This window comes from Macaca fascicularis, chromosome 3 (genome assembly GCF_037993035.2).
Source record: "Macaca fascicularis isolate 582-1 chromosome 3, T2T-MFA8v1.1".
Lineage (NCBI taxonomy): Eukaryota > Metazoa > Chordata > Mammalia > Primates > Cercopithecidae > Macaca > Macaca fascicularis.
Genome location: NC_088377.1, coordinates 177077039 through 177099956, shown reverse-complemented (window position 1 = coordinate 177099956; position 22918 = coordinate 177077039). Strand labels below are relative to the sequence as shown.

Sequence of the window (22918 nt, the reverse complement as noted above, 5' to 3'; positions counted from 1 at the left end):
GCAGCCTCCACCCCTTGGGTTCAAGTGATTCTCCTGCCTCCACCACCTGAAGAGCTAGGATTACAGGCATGCGCCGCCATGCCCAGCTAATTTTTTTTTTTTTTGTATTTTTAGAAGAGATGGGGTTTCACCATGTTGACCAGGCTGGTCTTAAACTCCTGACTTCAAGTGATCCACCTGCCTTGGCCTCCCAAAGTGCTAGGAGTACAGGTGTGAGCCACTGTGTTTTTTATTTACTTACAGAGATTTCTTATTTCCATTTCAAGTAACTCTAGTAAGATTAATCTGAACTATTATACTGAAGGAAATGAATCTAAGTGGTGACTACTGAAAGAGAGTACTTTATCATGAGTCTATGCTTAAAAATATACTCTACTAGTTTTATATGTTTGAAATAATTCTTTCTTGGTGGGAGGACATTGGATTTTCTTAAATGAAATAAATGGGCACTTTCCTTTATTTCTCTTGAAAGTCCAGAAAGATCAGAGACAAGTGTTTTGTTTTTTTAAAATAATACCACTTCTAAATAATATCTTTTACAATTCTCTTAATTTGTCTTTATAACCTTTTTAGTATTTGGAAATCTTCTAGTGAAGTTAACTTCACTAGAAAACTCAAAAGAAGGTTCAAATTGTTAGCGTCACTTTCAAGTCAAAGAAGGATCCTTGTAATTTATTTATCTTTGGATGATGAACAGTTTGATATTTGACCTAATTCTGATTGACAGAATAGGAGAGTTTAGGAACAATTAAAGCTTATTTTGAAAATAATTTTTGCATACCAAAAATCTTCACACCAATATTGATTGTCAAATGTATTCATTTGTTGGTTGATAGACAAAAAAAAGATCTTAGAAGACAAGGTAATTAGAGCCAACGATTAGATCAGAGGTAATGATGATCACCTTCTAAGTCCTAAAATTTTAGGTTTGTGAGGACGTAATTGATTTATTCTGCAAATTAATTCTTGAATGCCTACCATTTGCTAGATATTTTGATGTCGGGGGTGGTGGGAAAAGTAGTTAGCAAGCCAGACACAAGCTTACAGACTGGTAGGGTAGACAGAATTTAAGTGCTTACATGTGTGCTGAGTGTTTATAAAAGGAAAGTACACAGCTTTTTGGGAACATATATTAGAACAGTTAGCTAGTGTGGAGATTGACAAAAAGCTTCTCTGAGGAAAGGACAATTAGGGTCAGCTTGAAGAATTAATGGGTGTTATCTAGGTAGCACATAAATAAGAGTGTCCTGGGTATATGTGATAACCCAGGAGAGCAGCTTGTTTGATGAACTGTACGGCTGTAAAGACACAACATTTCATTTTACAAATAAGAAACTGAGGCAAAAGGAAGCTGAGTGACTTGCCCATGGTCTTACAGTTCCTATTCCAGGGTATTCTGTGTTGATGATTACTGTGTTTTTCATCCATCCATTCATCTATTCACTCATTCATCCATCTGATTACCAAGTTTTTGTTTTTCTCTGTAGTGTCTGTGAATACTTGACTGTTTTCCCAAGGAATATATAACAAGACATTTTGGTTACTAGGCATGCCCTTGGACATTTATAATTCTGTCACATGGCCATTTATTTACTATATTAGTAGGAAAACTGGTCCACTGTGAAATACATCGTGACATTGAGTATATAGATAATGTGCCTGTGTACAGGGTGCTCTGTCTACTCTCCATACCCTTTATTTGTTCACTAGAATACTATTTTACTAGTTGTTTAGGCAGAATCTAGAGTGTTCAAGTTAATAGGGAAAGTTTAAATTCATTGTTTTTCCCTTGCCTGGGCAGCCTATTTCTTGTCAACCACTTGCCATTTGCTAATACTTTGAGGCCCACTATTGTTACAAATCCGTGTAATTCTTTTTGTTTAATGCTAAGACAGTTCACTTTTTCAGTAAGTATTTATTGAGTACCTGCAATATGCCAGGCATTATTTAAGACACTGAGCATTCACTGATAAACAAGTAGTAGTAGATAAATAAGAAGTACCTTCCTTTTTACAAAAGTAACAGGATGAGAAGTATTGTGTGCTGTGAAGGCACAAGGGATAGCATTCCACCTTGGGAGGGAGGTATGTACCCCTCTCCTGTCTTTGGGGTAAAGTGCTTCTGGCACAGCAACCATACAGATGCTTCTGGATGAGAAAGACCTCAATCTGCAAGTGATTTGTTTGGCTGGAAGATTAGATTGCAGTGGTCAGAGATAAGGTTGCCAAGGTAAGTGGTAATGGATCATGAAGGGCTTTCTAACCATGCTAAGGAGTTTGCACTTTATCCTCAAGGCAGGGGAAAGCTTTTGAATGTTCTTAAGAACAGAGTGATGTGATTAGATTTGTGCTTTGACAGTACCATTCTGGCTGCAGTGTGAACATGTCATCATAATTACATACCAATCTGATGTTGTTATAAAGGTGTTACACCCAAACGTTGGCCAGAAACCATTTCCATAAACCAGTGGCCTTCAACCTTATCAGACTCAGTGTCCACTTTTTAAAAACTAATGTAACACCCCTTGACTTTCATGAAATGACTTCTTGATAATATAATTTGTCTACACACATAATTTGAAAAAGTATATGTAAATGAGGAATAAAAAGAAAGTAGTTATAAAAAGACTATTTGTACATTTAAATGCTTGGACACTTCTTCTCTAGAACCTTGCTATTCAAGGTGTGGCCTCTGGGCCAGTAACATTAATATCACTGCAGAGCTTATTAAGCAAACTCTTCAGCCTTGCTTCAGATCTACTGGATCTGAATCTGCATTTTAACTAGATCATCGGAGGATTTATTTACATATTAAGGCTCTAAACTACTATTTTATCCTGTGTAATAAAGAAGTAAGATACTTGCACCTATTTGTAAAATCATGGACTGTGACAGCTACAAATGCAGATTGTTACTGTTGTATGTATTGGGCAACTCAGGTGCCATGAAACATCAATAATGTGATTTTTTCTCAGATAACTCTTAGTAAAATTTTAAACAAAACATGTGTAGTCATCCCCTAATTACATATTATTTGCTTTCCTGTAAACTCAGTGTATGACAAAACTGGGAAAATACTTTGTAATTATGTATAATGTGGAATTTGTTTCTGGCTCAATAAACAGCTTCAGGTATGTCTTGTAGTACATTCAGAAATTGTGCCAGATAATTCTTTGTTGTACGGGGCTAGCCTGAGCCTTGTAAGACATCTCTGGTCCCTGTCCACTGAACAGCAGCAGTCTCTCCCAGTCACTTTAACCGTCTCTCCCAATAAAAGCTTTCACAAATTTCCAGACTGCCCCTTGAGTGCTTCCCTCATTGAGAACTACTGCCATAAACCTATGATGCTGATGCAGTACAACCTGTGACCAGCCTCACTGAACCCTTTGGAGTAGCTGTCTTAGCTATGAGGCTGGTTGTTGAGTTGGTATTCATCCAGCTGGAAGATTGAATACAGTTCCAAACTCCACTAGCCAGAAAGCTTTTTCAAACTCTGCTCTTCTCTCTTTATCAACCCTGAGACTTTGCTACGAATAACCTAAGGGTCATTGTGTTAGCCACTATTACTATCATATCCCTCAGGGGTTTTGGGTGGAAAAAAGATTGAAACTTAGTGTAATTACCTCACCTTCTAATCTGTTAGAATTGGCTACAGGAAACGTAACAGTTACCTTATACTTCCAAGCACCTAAAATAAAATATGGTAAGATTAATTACTTTCTATTAATTAGGTAGAAGACTAAGAATTAATGATACACCAGCCATAGATTTATTCATGAAGCTTTGATTCTATCAAGTGCAGAACAGAATAGCTAAATTATAAGTCTGTAAGAATATTATCAAATATGAATGGAAAGAAATACTTTACACACACTTGAATAGGTACATGCAGAAAGCTTTCATTTGAAGAGAGCTTGCTATTTGGAGAGATTGTAGGAACAGTAGGTTTAAAGGTACATTCTAGGAAAACAAAATTTTGAGGTAGTTGCAAATTATGGGAGATGTCTTTTTATCAAGTTACATACTGGTCAGATTAGCCAAGGTTAAGTTTGTAAGAGAAGCTGAAAGAATGCATGTAGTGTTCACAAAGTAAAGGAGATGAGGTACGTAGGGGAAATAACCACCAAGAAGTAACCAGGTAATAAAGAAACATATAAATCTGTTTCCCAAATGTTAAGTACCAGGAAAAGTAGGGAAAAAACCTCATGAGACGGATGAGATTGGTAAAATTGATTGACACAGGAAACTATGCACAATGATAAATCATAAAGCATAGAGGGTTGAGTGGGCACTCTTGTTATTTGAAATGTGTAATTTATAAACAATGTTATATACAATAGATTTATGAGTAAAGACTGTCTCTATGTCTGTTCTTTCAATTCTGTCTTTACCTTTAATACGTAATTCTGGTCATTGTTTTTGAAGAATTGCTTTCGTATAAGATCATCTCTTAATGGCAGTGTACTTAAGATCTTTGATCTGTTTTGCGTTTAAGAATACTGTACAGGTAAGATCCCATAGATACTGGAGCTGTTAGTAGAACGTAGTAGATAATACCAGTTAGTGAGTCTCAGTTTCTGTTCAGTGGGTCAAGAAAAGAATAGCTTTTAGACTCTTGATTTCCTGTAGGTTAGCTATACAAACTGCAATTAGGAGGTAGTGACATTTATTAGAAAACTTTAAAAATTATTATTTTCCTTTTGCTGAAGAGGGATGATGAATGTCTCCATTATAAGGATAAAATTGTTGAAAATGGGGACAGTTTATACCTTATTTCTTCTTCTTTTATAGGTTTTAAAACGACCAGAATATTTTGGGAAGTTTGGTAAAATACATAAAGTTGTCATCAATAATAGCACATCATATGCAGGCTCACAGGTAACTAATTTTAGGGATGTTTGCCTTTCCTCCCTAAGGTCTGTGCTTGACCTGGGCTGTTCCAAAGGAAATGAAACTTTGCTCTCTGATTAGAAAGCTTGAGGGACAAGGACTTAAGCAGTGTAGTGACCTCTGTTGGTGGGGTGGGGGATTTTTTGGTGCTTATTTGACCCTTCTAGGACTTAACAATTAAGAGGGAAATAGTAAAACAAACATTTAGTGATGGAGTAAAGGGGAGGGGGAGGTGAGTCTGCTATCAGGCAATGTAATAATTAGATGAGGATTAGATAGTGATTTCTAATCGGTAATATTTTCAGATATTGAAAATAGTATCTTTGTTATGCTGGTGTTATCAGAATGGTTTTCTAGATTGCATTTATTTTTGAGAGAACATAATTTGACATAGTCTTTAAATCTTATTTTTTAATCTAAATTTTAATTTTTTAATAACCTTGACGAGCCTGTCAAATGACTTTTTAAAAAAATAAATGCCAAGCCAAAGTAATATTTTATTCACATATATTACAGTATTCTTAAAACCAGATAAAATTCATTGAGTATTATTACTTTCAAATGAGCTAGTTTAGTGTTTAATCAAAACTGCCACTACTACTACTAATTATTGTCATTAGTAATAGTAGCAGTCAAGGGCTTTAGAATTCCCTAGGTTGCAGTACAATTTTTTTAGTATCGTTTAATTTGAAACTAATAACAGTGGAATGGGATTTTTTCACTTTAGGGTCCAAGTGCCAGTGCTTATGTAACCTATATCCGGTCAGAAGATGCTCTCAGAGCCATACAGTGTGTCAACAATGTGGTAGTAGATGGCAGAACACTTAAGGTAATATAATCCTCTTGATCCTTTTTTTTTTTTTTTTAAGGGAGATGAGATAAAATATAGTAAGTAGAGGAGAACTGAGCATTTATATATTAAATTTGACTGTTAATTTGAAGAGTTTCTCTTAGGGTTCTATACCATCTATTATAGCTAATTTGTTTACTGCTGATTTCTGTAGGGTCCTCTTTTACCAGATAGGAATAAACACATTCATTATTAGGGGATAATCTTTTAAAATATTGCATTTTTACATATATTTTATTTTGTGATAATAGAACCATTATTTTCTTCAGAAATAGGTAGTCTTTAAATATATGGACATTGATTCAGGTTTGAGTGAGGAGTCCCACTAAGCAAAGCTTTATGGTTAATGGAAGAAGGATGGCATAATTAGAAAAAGGAATTTGCCTTCTTATGTGTCTAACCACTCATAATGTGGAACAGATTTTTTTGGTCTATCTCCTCTCTTGATATTTGGGGAAGATTTGGGTGTTCAAGTTTTGGAAACCATAGACAGATGTTTCCTTTAGTTCTTCCAAATGAGCCTCATCTATAATAAATCCTGCTAATAATAGTTTAGTTCTCTAGTATTTGCAGCCATATTTTTTGTTTTGTCATGTTTGTGCCTCATTTTAGGTGACCTGAAAACACTAAACATGGAGATTCTTACTGTGTTGTCAGTTCACATTGAGTCTTCTTTTCCTTTACCCCTCTTCCTCTTGCAGGCATCTCTAGGTACAACAAAATACTGCAGTTACTTCTTAAAGAATATGCAGTGTCCAAAACCTGACTGCATGTATCTTCATGAATTGGGGGATGAGGCGGCCAGCTTCACAAAAGAGGAAATGCAGGTAGTAAAGTCATGTGAATTATCGACTTTGCAGAAAAGGGAGTACTTTTTTTTTTATTAGTTAAAATTGCAAAAGCAAAAACTATGGATTTGATTTTGTAAAAACTGATATTACTTTAAAGTAGCATTTTCCAAACAAAGTGTTTAATGGAAGGTGAGTTCTGCAGGATATTGTTACAATAAAAATGTGTCTTTGGTCAACTAAGTTTGAAATGCTAGATTAATGAAGATGAACAGGTTGCTTTAAGACTGCTCAGAGTCCTTAATATGCTAATACATATCCACGAAGGGAATTTACAACCAGAACTTAGTTGACCAGGAAAACACTTTGGGAAATGCTATTTTAAGAGGAATGTCAACAAAATGAAAGCTAAGTGGGATATTGTAATTATTCGTTAAACCAATCTATACTCTTTACAGAGCTTGCTAGAAAATAATACTGTCAAACAGTGCTGATAAACTAATATTATTTTTACAAAATTATTCTCCCCATGGAAGTGTCCACTAAATCAGTATCCTGTAAAGGGTGAATTGAAGACTTAATATCCTATGTTCTTTTTTACATTTCCTCTTCTCCTGTCTCCTTTCAATTTGTAGTATAAACATGCCTTAACAAGTAAAAATGTTGACCATACGACATATTAAATGAGGATTATACCAAAGCACAATGCTGCACTTCCCTATTGTAGATGAGGACTTCAGATTGTTGCTGTGGACTTTTCAGGAATACTTCTCATTTAGAAGGTGGGGGGCATTCATTGCTACCTTTCATTCTCCAGGTCAAACTAGAGAAAGTCTGGTAGGGGCTCCTTTAAGAAAAGATTGTTAAATGGAGTATTACCTTTTTTGACTTGGAGCTAGTACAGATTAAATCCCATTATAATAAATACATCAGAGTTTTCTTGACAGTATGGTCTTTATGATTCAAAAACAATGTTCAAATAAGATCTATCTGATATTTAATAAGGACAGATGGCTTAACTGATTTCTTAAAAAATGCTTTTTTTGTTTTTTGGATGAAACCTTCTTGAATGAAATCTAAGGTAGAACCATTTCAAACTAAATTTTAATTAGTAGAGGGTATACTTTATTCACATTTCCTGTCAATTTCTATCAGAATTTTCAAGTCCCACCCAGTTGATCTCATTTAAAGTAATATTAAACAATAAAATAAAATGTATGGGCAGTCCTTTGGAACTTGTTTGTAATGGGATTTAACCTGTCTTTATGAACTGCCCCTGTAGAGTCATTTTAATATCAAGTTGAGCTCTTTATGGCTTTCCACAGATATTAGTGAAAGCCGTATCTCCTGAAGTATTGATTCCAGAAATAATTTTCAAGACTTTTCGTGTTTTAAAAATGTAAATTTCAAATCTAATGTATTTTTAAAAATAATTTAAAACTTATTTCATAATGTTGTCCTGAATTTATCTTGCTCTTCTGTAGCTGAGTTTAAAATTACTTTAAAAGGGGATTTTTTGTTGTTGTTGTTAAAACACTTTCTTGATGTAGGAAAGAAATTTGAATAAATTTTATGGCAAAAATCAAAAAATCTTTCCTTGTTACTGCATAACTCAAAATTTAGTGTCATAGGAAATCTTTATAGGTCCAATTGAAACAAGCAAGTTGCCTCTCAGAACAGGGAACGATGCATTGTGCAGTATATATGACATAATTACGCCCAATTAAATGCAATTGCCCTCACTTGTTATTGTTTTGATTTGTTCCGTTTTGGTTTTGTTGTATAACATCTATTTAGACCATAATTTTTAAAAAGTTAACATCCCTGAAGGTAAGTAAAAATATTCTTCCAGTCTAGATATACATGCAAATAGTAAAACGATACTCAAAGTAATATCATTATCATTTATTTTTGTGTCTAATTAGCTTCCACAGGCAATCTTTGCCTAATTTTTCCCATAATATTTGTGACATTGCCTTTTGATGTACACCTACCCAGCTAGAGTAAGCATAGCATTCTCTTGTGTATAGAGCAGAGGTTGGCAAACTTTTTCTGTAAAGGCTAGTTAGTAAATATTTTAGGGTTTTTGAGCTGTGTATGTAGTCTCCTGTCACAACTACTTTACTCTGCCTCTGTTGCACTACTATACTCTGCCTCGGTAGCAGAACGACAGCCAAATAAATGAATAGGCATGACTGTGTTCCAGTAAAACTTTATTTACAAAAACAGGCAACTGGCTGTGAATTGCTGACCCTTGGTCTAGAGTTTAAAATACATTAATTTTTATTTTACGTTTGATAACCGTAGAAGAAAAGAGAAAGTAAAAACTAATTCATGGAAGTTTTACTTAGTGTCAAGATAATGAAGAATATAGTAAAACTGTTCATCTATGTGTTACTTCAAGTGCTAATCTCCAAATTAAAAAGGAGATTCATGAATTTTGGCTGATTTTCCGGAAAACTCAGTAATGACCTGTTACAAGACTTAATTCTTACATTAAACACTTGGAAGTAGGTTTAAAGTGGACCTTACACTTTTTGAGCTAGCAAAAATGTTCTCCCCTTAATATGCTTTTCTCTACAATAAATGGGTTGATGAAATGCCTTAATTTATCAGATATATATCATGTAATTTTGTTGGAATGACTTTCATTGATCTAGAAGTTTTGTGATATCCTCACAGGTTTCTCTTACTTGTTTTATTTAAAAATTTATTTAAATTTCATTTATTTAATGTTTTATTTTTTAAAAATCTTATTTGTTTTATTTAGAATATATTTAATAATTCAGAAGATTATTCAGTATTTTATACCAGCCATTTTGTGAATCCCACTGCAGTTTTAATTTATTCTTTCATTAGGCGGGTAAACACCAAGAATATGAACAGAAGCTACTTCAAGAATTATATAAATTAAATCCCAATTTTCTTCAGCTATCTACGGGTTCAGTTGATAAAAATAAGAACAAAGTGACACCACTGCAGAGGTACGATACGTAAGTATTGATACTCATAGTCAGACATCTTACCTTCTTATCAGTTGATCTTCTCTTTTCATTTTAGATCTTTTTCAGGCAAAAGCCTTGTTGACAAGGTCTATCGTTTATGCAGAACTGTTTAGCTGTATGGGAAATGTTGAGTCACAGTTTCTGGGTTTGAATGTTTGCTGCCTACTCTTCCCTGGTAACACTTCAGACTAGCTTTTTGATGGGTTCACCTTTTGCAGTGATTTGCAGACTACTCTGAGCCCAGGGAATACTTTCCTTGTTAAAGAGAAAATTAAGAGATTTTAGGTATTAAAAGGCTCTGATTACCTAATTGAGGTCTCTCTTGATATAATTAGGGGGAGAATACTATAAAAGGGAAAGTGGGTGTTATCTGAAGGAAGCCTTGTGTGTTGGGGACACAAATATTCAAGAATATCTAGTTCCAGGAATCACTAAAGTTATTTAAATCCCGTAAATGAAGGGAGTATCCCACATTAAGAATCTTACTCATCTTAGACCAGTCATCTCCTATCTTCTACCTCATCGTGGTTTTGGGTAAACTAGATTGTGTCAATGCTTAAATAAATTTATAATCTTCAGTTAGAGAGTCTCATTCTGATATGGTGATCTTCATATCTTGGATTATATTTTGTTATGGCCTGTCAGAAAATCATATTAATAAGTATAATAATTTGGGGATTTTATTCTATTCTGAACTTTCATTAAATTTGATGGGTTAGGATTTTTGTTATTTTTTATTTGATAAGTTTAACTTTTATCAAATGAATTTTAAAAGTAAATATTGTAATTAATTTATGTTGATGATCTTTTTTTTAAATTCCAAAGTTAAATTTGTTTGAATGTTGTTTTAATGTCTAGGTGTTAAATATTATAGCCCAGTGTCTATTGGGTGCTAAAATAATGTAAGAACTATTTTCAAATATAGCTAATAATAACTAAATGGATTATTGTCTGAGTCCATTTCTTCAAAAACACATTCTTGTCTTTAAATTTTGAAGTCTGTGTTTATTCATTTTGATAGTAAAGATTATTTAAATTATTAAAAACCAAATTATACACATAAACATATATGCACATGTGTATGTAAATATAAATAAATATAAAATAGACCACAAAGCAAAATATAAAGTTACTGTATAGCAAACTATGTAAAATTTGTTTATATCAAAGCTAAGAATAAAAGCCAAGTCAAAACGGATCTTTCTGGTTTGACAAGCTTTGATCTTTTCCTTTAATCTTTTGTACCCACCCTTTTCTAACCCTGTATGGTTATTTTATGACAAACCATATGCTATTATTTACCTTACTGGTTGCCATCTCTGTAGTGCTTAGTATAAGAATGAAGTTATTGTAGTAAACAGTGGTTTATTTCAGATACTTTTAACATTTATGCACATCATTGTTTGCATTGAAAATGTTGTCATTCTTTTTTTTTTTTTTTTTTTGAGACGGAGTCTTGCTCTGTCACCCAGGCTGGAGTGCAGTGGCCGGATCTCAGCTCACTGCAAGCTCCGCCTCCCGGGTTCACGCCATTCTCCTGCCTCAGCCTCCCGAGTAGCTGGGACTACAGGCGCCCGCCACCTCGCCCGGCTATTTTTTTGTATATTTTTAGTAGAGACGGGGTTTCACCGTGTTAGCCGGGATCGTCTCTCGATCTCCTGACCTCGTGATCCGCCCATCTCGGCCTCCCAAAGTGCTGGGATTACAGGCTTGAGCCACCGCGCCCGGCGAAAATGTTGTCATTCTAATTTAACTCATATTCTGCGTTTTATAGCCCCTGGTGATTTCAGAGCAAAAATTTAAAATTTAGATGATCTCTTTGAAATAACATTTGTTGTCTTCTGAATATAAAACTAATACGTTTTTATTGAAGGAAATACGAAAAATTTATGAAAGCATACAGAATAAAATGAATATTACATATGATCTTAATACCCAGAACTTTTCACTGAAAGTGATTTGTGTATAGCATGCCCTCCAATAATGCCTTTTCATTCAGTGTTGTTTTGTTACAATGTTGATGAGAAAAAAATCAATTCCCAGCTGGGGCCACTGCCTCTGTGGACTTTGCCTGTTCTCCCCATGTCTGCGTGGATTTTCTCTAGGCACTCTGGTTTCCTCCCACATCCCAAAGCTGTGCACGTTAAGTGAATTGACATGTCCAAATTATCCCATTGTGAGTGAGTGTGAGTGTTTATGTGTGTGAGGGGACCCTGCCAAGGTTGGTTCCTGCTTTGCCCTCTGATTTGCTAGGATGGGCTCTGGCCACCTACAATCCTGAACCCCAATAAGTAGGTTGAAAGATGAATGCATGAATAAATACAAATTATTGTAAAATATAAATTTGTAAAGTGTTAATGTATTTTCTTATACACTAATTCCTTGCATTGTGTATTTTCTTAGTCTTTTTTCTTCTTGTGAATGCATGTATACCATTATACACAGAGTACCTTGGTTTGTTACATTTGAAAACCTAATACATATTATTATGAATAATTTCCCCATGTCACTAAAACATAATTTTTTATGGCTACATAGTATTTCACTATATGTTCATATTTTAAATTTATTAAGCCAGTCTTCTGCTGTTGTATGTTATGTTGACTTTGTTATTATTTATAACACTGTCATGAATATCTTTACATATAAATGTTATATGGTTGTAACATATAAATGGTTATAGCTTTGATTGTTCCTGCAAATAGAACTGCTGAGTCAGAGTATGAGAGTACCTATTTCCTTGAATTGGGTATTTTTTTTTTCCTTCTGCATACTTGCCAATTTGATAAACAAAAAAAGCTGTCTCATTTTAACTTGTATTTGATTAACAGAGTGGACTTTTTATGCACAGTGAGTTTATATGTTTCCCATGTTTTATTTGTGTGTTTAAAAGTTTTATATGAGTTATAGAGATATGAACTTCCCCAATCAGTTGATCAATTATTTGTGTTTCAAAATACGTTGAATTTATAAATCAGTTTTGGAAGAATTTATATTCTATGACACTGGGCTGGGCCTGGTGGCACATGCTTGTAATCCCAGAACTTTGTGAGGCTTTGACAGGAGGATCACTTCAGGCCAGGAGTTCGAGAGCAGCCTGGACAACAAAGCAAGACCCCTGTCTCTACAAAAAAACAAAAACAAAACATTGACTTCTCCCAACCATTAGCATAGCATATCTCTCTTGTGCCTTTCAGGAAAGATTTTCTTTTTCCTGTTTTACTGTATTGGATCTCCTACCACCTCTTTCTGTTTGAAAAATCCTTAGGCTAAACAATGCAAAAACAGTGTTAGACTGGTAGCACTAGCAGGTGTTCTTGCCTCATACTTTACTTTTATGGGGATGTCTCTAGTGTTTTATTTACTCTTTAAGGATGATTTTGATCATTTACTTGAGATGGGTATTTTTAATCACACTATGAAATACCTTGTTATTCCTAATTTATTGAGACTTTTTTCCTTTAGATTAGAAATGAATATTGCAATTTACCAAAAGTATCTTTGGCATTTATAACAAGTAGTTAGCTTTTACTGTGTTTAGTCTGTTCACTTGAGACTGGATAATTTATAAAGAAGAGAGATTCAATTGGCTCACAGTTCTACAGGCTGTACAAGCATGGTGCTGACATCACTTGGCTTCTGGGCAAAGCAGGAGGCAGGCATATCATATACAGCAAAAGCAAGAGGGAGGGGGTTGTGGGGGAAGGTACCATACACTTTTAAATGACCAGATCTCCTGTGAACTCAGAGCAAGAGCTTACTCATCACCAAGGGGATGGCCCAAGCCATTCATGAGAGGTCCACCCCCACGATTGAAATGCCTCCCACCAGGCCCCACCTCCAACATTGGGGATTATAATTCAACACGAGATTTGGTGGGGACATACATTCAAACTATATTATTTACTTATTTTCGTGATCAGTTATTAATAGATCTGCTAATATTTTACTGACTTTGCCTTTTATTATAGTCAGGTAGTCTGTAGAGCACATTCATAACTGTGTTGGTAGCAGGAGAATGTCTAGAAGCCACAAGTTGTAAAGGGGGAAACAGGAGGAAAAGAGGAAATATAAAACAAGTAAACTCATTTACTAATTTTGCCCAAAGCCAGTGCTGTAGAACCTCAGCTGGAATCAGAATAAAAAAAATTCTTTGAGAGTCTTGCTGTCACCTAGGCTGGAGCACAGTGATGCGATCATAGCTCACTGCAGCCTTGACCTCCCAGGCTCAAACTATTATCCCACCTCAGCCTTCTGAATAGCTGGGACTACAGGTACACACCACCACACTCAGTTAATTTTTCTCTTTTTTGTAGAGATGGCATTTCACCATGTTGCCCAGGCTGGTCTCAAACTCCTGGGCTCAAGCGATTCGCTCGCCTTGGCCTCCCAAAGTGCTGGGATTACAGGTATGAGCCACTGTGCCTGGCCAGAGCAAATTTTGACATAGATGTACATGCTTTGCATAAGTACATGATATAGAAACTTTTTTTTTTTTTTTTTTTGCGGGGCGAGGTGGGGAGTGTTTTCTGTTTTAACGCAGTTACCCAAGTTTATTAAGTGACAATTAATGGCCCAAGTTACAGAGAGTAAGCCTTTGGCTGACTGTCAGTCATAGCGAAACGTGTGCTTTGGTCTCCACTTCCACACTGCCATTACCCAGGGTAGGCATACAGAGGCAGTAGGTAGTAGGGATGAATTTTTAGATAAGATTTCTTCTCACAGGAAAGACTTGCCAAATTAGAGTGATGAGCAGTGTAACTCTTTCCTTCCAAGGTCCTACCCAAGAGATGGGTTTCTTCTTCTTCAAGGTAAGTTAAAACTTAAACTTTCTAGGAAAAAAACTCAAAGAAAGGTTTCATTTACACATTTCTTGGCATTCCTAGATAGTGGGTAGCAGTTTTACAGAAAGAATTGCAAGAAAGCAAAGCCTGGAACCTTATAGATTGAGACACTAAGCTTAAAATGTGATTTTCTCTTATTTTCAATTAAGCCAGAGTACAAATCTTAAGAGTACCATAGCTATTAATCCTCAGTGAACCCTGACATGGTCCTGACATGGTCCCCGTATACACATATATGTTAGTAAGTGAATTTTTCTATAATATATTTTGCTCCTGTTTCACCTAGTGAGCAGAAAATTCTAAAAAAGGAATTTATCATCTGCTCCCCTTCATTATTATGAATTCGAGAGTGTATCAGTCATAATGAGTTTTGAACTATGTATGTGCTATGAATAAGTTGCTTTGAAATGATGAATACAAGTAATGAGAGTGGGGAAGTGATGAAGCCTTGCAGTAATGATGCTTAAGGACTGGCTATTTTATTATTTTTAAGTTTGGTGCTTTGAAATATCTTCATTTAGATTGAGATGCTATTTAAGTACCAGCTGTGAAAGGAATAGTAACTAGGTAGGCTGCTGTGCCCAAGACAGTGAGCAGGCCTAGTTACAAGAATTGTGGGGTATGCAGATCAGTCAGTGTAAGTGGTTGTGACTTGCTATTGTGGCTGAAACAAGTCATCATTGAGGAAATGGAGATGTTCAGCTTTAGACTTAGGTGGAACGAGGGTGGAATAAAGGTTTTGAGTCTTCTGTGTTCATTTAATATCCTCAGTAGGCCTGTGTGGTATATATTGTTTTCTTACTACAGGTAAAAAAACCAAGTCTCAAAGAGTTTAAACAGTTTACCAGTATCCCACACAAATAAGCAGTAGACAAGATTCTGATCAAAGTCTCTGTGACTTTAAAGTCCAAGCTCATCCCTCATTCTCCCACTCTTCAGTCTAGAAGAGGTAAAATTCTTAAGAGCAACTCTTAGTAAAAAGTTTTTAAAACATAAATCAAATTCGCTTAAATGAAACTATGCCATAACTATGTAGTTTGATTTTGAAAATCTCTGGTGCTTGAGGCTTATTACCTGAAGACAGATGTAGTGGATGGATTGTAAATTCCAAGGAATTGATGTTATTTTTAGCAAAACTTTCTCTGAGCCACAGATTGGTGGCAGTAATGGATTAGCTAGAGAAATGGTGAAAGTGAAGCTTCTGTAGGAATTTATCAATTTTTATTACATTTGAGAAGGAGTACACATCTTTTAAAATAAAATTACAGCTATATCCTTACTGAAAATCAAGTATAATCTCTGATAGACTGAAGGTATAGTCAGAGTACCTTATTAATTCAGCAGAACGGGAGTGGTCACCGCATGAATTCTGTTCTCATACCCTGACATTATTTGGTAAAACTCTTGAGATTTAGAAAAGGCATAGTTCATAGATTTGTAGAAAAAAGTCTCAAGCAGAGATTGTTAGATTATGAATAGGCCTCAGGATATTTGTGAACACTGAAATTTTATGTAAAATTTTGCACCTGTGCACATTTTTTGAGAGAGAGGACTGACCTAAAAATAGTTATCAATTAAATATTGGTGTAGAGGGCACTGGTCTGCTGATACCTCTAGATATATTAGAGGTGAATTCAGGAGTGGAATAAAGCAGTGATTCTCAAAATATGGTCAGGTGCCATGAGAAATGGACTAGTAAATTAAGTAGGTGAATTAAAGTTTGCTAAGATTTTATATTTACATTAAAATCAGTGGATTACTAGATTTTTCTGAGTTTATATCTCAGAATCTTCCTTATTTCTCTTAAAAAGTTTTCTTCCTATGTTGTATTTGGCTATATACAGAGTTAGTGCATATGTGCATATACAGTGAAAAACTAGTAAGTGAACTGGGATATCTTGCCCCACCTAACTAGAATATGGTCAAAAAAGAAGTTAGAACCACTTGTCTAAAGCATTTGTTCCAGAGGGTGGGGTGGAATGAGTGTGGGGTTAAAGGGCAGTTAAAGATAGGGTTGTATGTGTATGCGCCCTTATTTACTAGAATAAAAGTAAAGCAAATAAGTGTGTTTAGGTTTAACTTAAATATAAATCTTTTAAAAAGATTAAGTGTATTACTGAAATACAGGATTTATGAATAAGTGGAGACTTGCTGTTTTTGAAAGGTTACCACATTTTGTGATGTGTTTAGGATAGTAGATGTCCATATTTTGACCTTATTATTAAAAACAAGTTCTTTGTACTTAATAGTTACCAAAACATTTATTTTCATTTGTGTTAAGTAGATCATGGGATTATGAGAAAATTCTAATTAAAATCATATTTACACAACTACAATCATTCTAGGTTTAATGAGGTGTATTTTTCGTGCCCTTTTATTTTATTATTTTATTTTTTTATTTATTCTAAAGAGACAGGATCTTGCTGTGTTGCCCAGGCTGGCTTCTAATTCCTGAGGTCAAGTGATCTCCTGCCTCAGCCTCCTGAGTAACTGGGACTATAGGCACGTCGTGCTGCACCCAGCTTCTTATTCTGTTAATAGCTAATTATACCACTTAGATGTGGCCATGTTTTAGTAGCAAAGTAATACTTTAAATGTTAATGTGTATTTGAAGCCTGTGTCAAAGTATATTCTGTAAAGGCAAGTTTTACCTGTTGATAACTTAAATATATCCTTTGTCTTAGCAAGTGTTTAAATATATCTCAGAATTACTTAGGGACTCTGGTAAACGGTAAAATTAAGATAGATTCTTTGAAATGATTATCTGTGGTAGTATTTAATTTAGAAGCAAAATGAATATGTATTTGTGTATACAGTAACATGACTGAAATTTGGAAATGTCTGTTATATTGACTTTTATTCTTATGTAAATTTTATGTTTAAAATGTAAGTAAATTTTATCTTTTGTTTAAAATGCAAGTAAAAATCAGTAAGTCACTTTGACTGTTTTTCTTTTGAATTTGGTAAGCAGAAGAACTAAACCTTCTTTTTTTTAGTCCACCCCGCTCCTTGAAAATGTTTTTTCTTTGATTCTTCTACTATGTAATTGGTTTATGTTGCAAATGTTTTAAAGCAATCATCACCATTAAGGAAGTAGTAAAAGAAAGTAAAATTGAAGCATTGCCTTTGGAGCAAGTTAGAAGAAATCAAAACTTGGCTGAACATTTACAAATCCAAACTGAGACCCAGCTGTGTCAGTGACTACCTGTTTGCAGACAGTTTTGAATTTGATTTCTTTATCTGTAAAACAAAGTATTTAAATTTGATTTTAATGATTTCCTTCTACTTGTGAAATCTAATAATTTGAGAGACTTTGAGGAGTCTTGATGCTTTTTCATTGTGTTCCTCTTCTCTTCCTTTGTTGCAGTGATCATCAAATACCAGATGCCTCAATTTAGACTAATTGAATAGAATTCCCATGATGGAGTCCGGATATATACTTTTTACTTTAAATAAATAAATATGTATATATTTTGTGCATGTACATATTTTAAAAAGCTCTGTTGCACTTATGGGTTAATTTACAAATATTTGCTCCTGAGAAATATGTAATCTCAGCCAGGTGCTGTGGCTCACACCTGAATCCCAGCACTTTGGGAGGCCAAGCCTGGCAGATCACTTGAGGCCAGGAGGTTGAGACCATCCTGGTCAACATGACGAAACCCCGCCTCTACTAAAAATACAAAAATTAGCCAGGCATGGCAGCATACACCTGTAATCTCAGCTACTTGGGAGGCTGAGGCACAAGAATCACTTGCATCTGGGATGTGGAGGTTGCAGTGAGCCAAGATAGTGCTACTGCACTCCAGCCTGGGCAACAGAGCAAGACTCTGTCTCAAAAAAAAAAAAAAAAAAAAAAGATGGAGTCTTACTATGGATTTTATTTTTTTTTTTTTTTTTTTTTTTTTTTTTTTTTTTGAGACGGAGTCTCGCTCTGTCGCCCAGACTGGAGTGCAGTGGCGCGATCTCGGCTCACTGCAAGCTCCGCCTCCCGGGTTCACGCCATTCTCCTGCCTCAGCCTCCGGAGTAGCTGGGACTACAGGCGCCCGCCACCACGCCCGGCTAATTTCTTTTTGTATTTTTAGTAGAGACGGGGTTTCACCGTGTTAGCCAGGATGGTCTCGATCTTCTGACCTCGTGATCCGCCCGCCTCGGCCTCCCAAAGTGCTGGGATTACAGGCTTGAGCCACCGCGCCCGGCCTACTATGGATTTTAAAAACAATTTAGGACTGAAACTTAAAAAAAAAATTAGTGATATCATTTGTATGAAAATACATGCTTTTGAATTTTTATGTACAGGGATTTATACATACAGCATTGGCTTCTGGGAATATCTTGATCGTGTTATGAGACCGGATTACCTTTTAGTACTTCTTAGTCCCACTTGAATCCTGTACTTTTCAATGAACTGCATGGTATTTATGGACTTGATTTCTCTTTCTCAGATCATGACAGTTTCATTGTATGAGTGAAGTACAGGTGTAGTCAGTCTTCTCAACTCCTAGCCTTTTCAGAGATGGTTGTCAACCTGTGTTTTTGCCTCTCTCATTCTTTGTTTTAGTTCAGTTTACATTATCTGCTTTTCTTTCCTTCTATCCTTGAGGATAGAATTGGTGTCTTCAATTTTTCAAACACTTTTCTGGCTTTTTCCCTCACTAGGCAACTTCTGCCCCACTGCTTTGTGCTGTACAAATGGTTTTTTTAAAAAAAGTCTCCCATTGAAAATGGAATGAACAACAAAACATTAGCTTCAAAATGCAAGTAATTTTGTTTAGTGCAGTAGAAAGAGGTTGATTTAAGAAAACCTGTAGGTTTTTTGTTTGTTTTTAAATTTAAAAAGCCCTGTGCAGTTTATCTTAGTGCATCCAAATTCTTATATCTGATAACATTGGGACCTGGCAATTTTTGACCAGGGAATAGTCCATTTCATGGAATACTGTCTTCATGAGTAAATCTGGTATTTATTAAAGTTTTTATTTTCTTAGCTGTTACCCTCTTAGCATGATAATGGGTAGGTGGATGCTGAAAGTAAAAGAAATTTATTAATATGACCACAGCTTAAGGAGACTCAGTGCTTAATGAGGAAGGAAGTTCTACAACTGATGCCAGTGGAGTTGTGAGGACTCTGACCTGTTGGTCATAGTCTCGAGATAACTATTTTCTCTCCAACCATTAGAGAAACAAGGAGTTCACATTTTTTGAAATTTGTAAATATGGTTTTTCTTTCTATTGGGGTTACCCATGTATTTTCAGGGATTCTCCTATCTTTCTTTTATTCTTTTCCACTGATAGTTCCAATTATTAATATAATACCAGGAGTAACTATAATTGACTTTTTATAGCCCACATAGAAAATAAAATAATTTCTAGTTCTATCTTTATTCTTTAAGCTTTTCATTTATTATTCCCTTAATTTGTTATTGTTAAAATAAATTGAGAAGAATATAGTAAAACTAAGTAGAACATACCTTTACTGGTTTCTTGCCATAGTCCTGATTTTTCAGCAGCTATTATCGGATACATAACACAATCTACAAATTTTAAAACATCTTTCATAAAACTTTCCCAGATAAAGCATAAAGTATTATGAATCAGTGCTTAGGAAATTGCAGTTGGGATGGTGGACAAGGTGATATAAGTTATTCTAATTAGTCGTAATCCAGAAACATCCTTAAGATTTATTTTTCATGTAATATTTTCATATGTTGTCCTAGCCGTTAGCAAGACTGACCTCATTTATATTGAAAATTATTATTTAGTGCTCTTATGGAAGCACTAAATTGGGTGGTGGCTGGGAAGATGAACCAAGATCCAGACACTAGAAATTGTCCTTTGTAATATCTTTCTTTTAGCCTTTTGTTTCTATTATTACCTCTTTCTCTCAGCTTGAAGCCCTTATTACCATAGTGTAAGTATAGTGCAAGTTTATCTCGGATTATCGCTATTATGTTCTGCCACCGAATTAATCTTTCTAAAACACTGCTTATTTAGGTCATTTCTGTGGCCTCTGGAGCCTAACCTGTGTTTACCTTTCTGTCCTTACCTTCCATTATTATTCCAGCTATCCCATTTGTCAGCTAGACTAAATATTTAGCTCTCCCAACACTGTCTCCGACATTTTGACCCTTGACACAGGAGGTATTCCTGCCTTTAATGCTGTTCTTTCCCCTTTCCCCCGTTCTTCTCCTGCTGGGTAAATCTTTTTAAGGACCTACTTAAATTTGAACTCCCCTAGGAAACTTTCCCTAGTTGCCCTACTTGTAGTAGCTTTGCTTTCTTCTAAAGATTGATGGCATTTTTGTTTGTTTGTTTAAACAATTCATTTGATAGCAAGAACTGGCTGATGTTTGTTTGTACTTACCTTCTTTGTGCACTTATCTTCTTTCCCCCCAATACTTCTAAACTTAGTGGGCTCAGGGCTATATCTTTAAACTGTTTGCATTACCCACATTACTTAATATTCATTGATTTATTGCTATTTTATGAATAGTAAATAAAAATGCTCTTCAAGTAAATTTCAAATCTGTTTGCTTATGATCAAGAACATCTGGCATTGTCTGCAGAAGATGCACCTGGGATTCAGATTGGGTACTAGCCCTTGTTAGATTTTTTTTTTTAGAGCAATTAAATATGGTACCAGTAAGTTATCTATTTGAAAGGGGACTCCGTATATATTTTCAGGGAATAAAATAATTTTAAGAAATTTGGAATCTTAATTTTTTTCCTCTAACACAGTATCAGAACAACACATTTGAGTAACGATAGTCATGTACTGCATAACAGTGTTTTGTTTTGGTCAACAGTGGATGGACCACATATACAATGGTGGTTCTATATAATTATAAATAACTTTTTCACTGTACCTTTTCTATTTTTAGATATATTTAGATACACAAATGCTTACCCTTATGTTACATTGCCTACAGTGTTCAAAACAGTAACATGCTGTACAGGTTGGCAGTGTAGGAGCACTAGGCACTATATAGCCTCGGTGTATAGTAGACCATGCCATCTAGGTTTATGTGAGTGCACACTTTAATGTTTCCACAATGACAAAATCACCTGTCAATGCATGTCTCAAAATGTATCCCATCATTAAGCAACACATGACTATTTTTGTTCATGTGCTGAGTCAAAGTTAGTTATAGGAATGATATCAGTACACTGTTGCAGCACAAAGTTATAGAGAGTTTATTTTGTCTTTAAGTCAGACAAGATAAAATGGATTTGAAGTCAGTGATTCTCTTACTTTATCATGGTGCTACATTTTCTCTATATGAAAATAAAATGTTAATGTTTTTGTTTGAATCAGTAGTTTGCCCAAAAGTGTTTCTTTTGTCTCATTTGACATGCCTTCTCTAGGGTTATGATTAGTGTATAGATATATTAAAATAAAACATTGCTCTTAAAAACCTATAGAGAATATTTAAATAACTTTTATGCCCTCTGTCAAACACCTGGAAAAATGTCAGTATTATTTCAAAAGCTGAAATGGGGACTATGTTTATCACATGCACAAAAATAAATGGTAGATTAGACTTTTGATCTATTGTAAGCAGTACCTTTTTTCCCCTATAAGCTATTGTTTTACCGATTGTTGTTGGAGACTCTAATTAGAATGTAAGTTCCTTAAGGGTAGAGATTTTATACAGGTTGAGTATCCCTAGTTCAAAATTCTTGGGAACAGAAGTGTTTTGGATTTCAGAAATTTTTTCTTTTGGATTTTGGGATACTTGCATTATACTTATTGGGTGAACACCCCGAATCTGAGAATCTGAAATCTGAAATGCTCTAGTGACCAATTTTCTTTGAGTGTCACGTCAGCATGCAATAAGCTTCAAATTTTGAAGCAGTTCGGATTTTGGATTTTCGGATTTGGGATGCTCAACCTGTACTTCTTTGTGTCCTCAACATTTAATCAGTGTTTTACTTCCCAGTACCTCAGTAAACATTTGTTGAGATGGTAAAGTGTCTGGTTAGTTGTTTTTTTTTTTTTTGGCTTTTGAGGAGTTTGTTTTTATTGTAGGAGAAGGACTTTATTCTGATTTTATTCGATTTGTTTTCTTTTTACAGCCCCATTGACAAACCTTCAGATTCTCTCAGTATAGGGAATGGTGATAATTCCCAGCAGGTAAGATTTGAATACAGTATCACTTGATTTATTTGCCATACTCCGAAAGCAAGGTATTCCATGCAGGTGAATTTTCTAAAAATACTTTACTGACACAATTTAAAAACACTTTTGATGCTCATCATTATTAATCATATTATAATTAGCCTTTTTCCCCCAGAATATATAGAGCACAGCTTAACACTTTTTTAATGACTCAGAATTATCATTATGACCAGATATTATTATCTTTAGAGTCTGCTAACGTTATTGGTCTTCTTGACCCTGTGCCAAATGGTCCCAGGCTAGCATGCCTTCTGAGTTCTTGCTTTTAAGAATTGTATTCCTACACTACATAGTCCCCTTGCCCCTTGCTGTCTACTTTAATTTTCTTTTTCAGTCAAGTGTATTTGTTCCTAACAGTTTCCCTT

The 22918-nt window shown here is 35.0% G+C and overlaps 1 protein-coding gene across 6 annotated transcripts in view; it reads left to right on the top strand.

Moving 5' to 3' along the window:
- CNOT4 (CCR4-NOT transcription complex subunit 4) overlaps positions 1–22918 on the top strand; it is a 143710-nt gene that overhangs the window by 84506 nt on the left and 36286 nt on the right. For 3 of the 6 annotated variants that reach the window (XM_005550856.4, XM_005550854.4, XM_005550858.5), the window contains exons 4-8: positions 4791–4877; positions 5617–5718; positions 6441–6566; positions 9387–9511; positions 22451–22508. In XM_005550856.4, the coding sequence (XP_005550913.1) occupies positions 4791–4877; positions 5617–5718; positions 6441–6566; positions 9387–9511; positions 22451–22508 (498 nt within the window). Of the gene's footprint in view, positions 1–4790; positions 4878–5616; positions 5719–6440; positions 6567–9386; positions 9521–22450; positions 22509–22918 lie in introns of all 6 variants that reach the window. The other 3 variants (XM_005550855.4, XM_005550853.4, XM_005550857.5) reach the window with 1 other exon arrangement.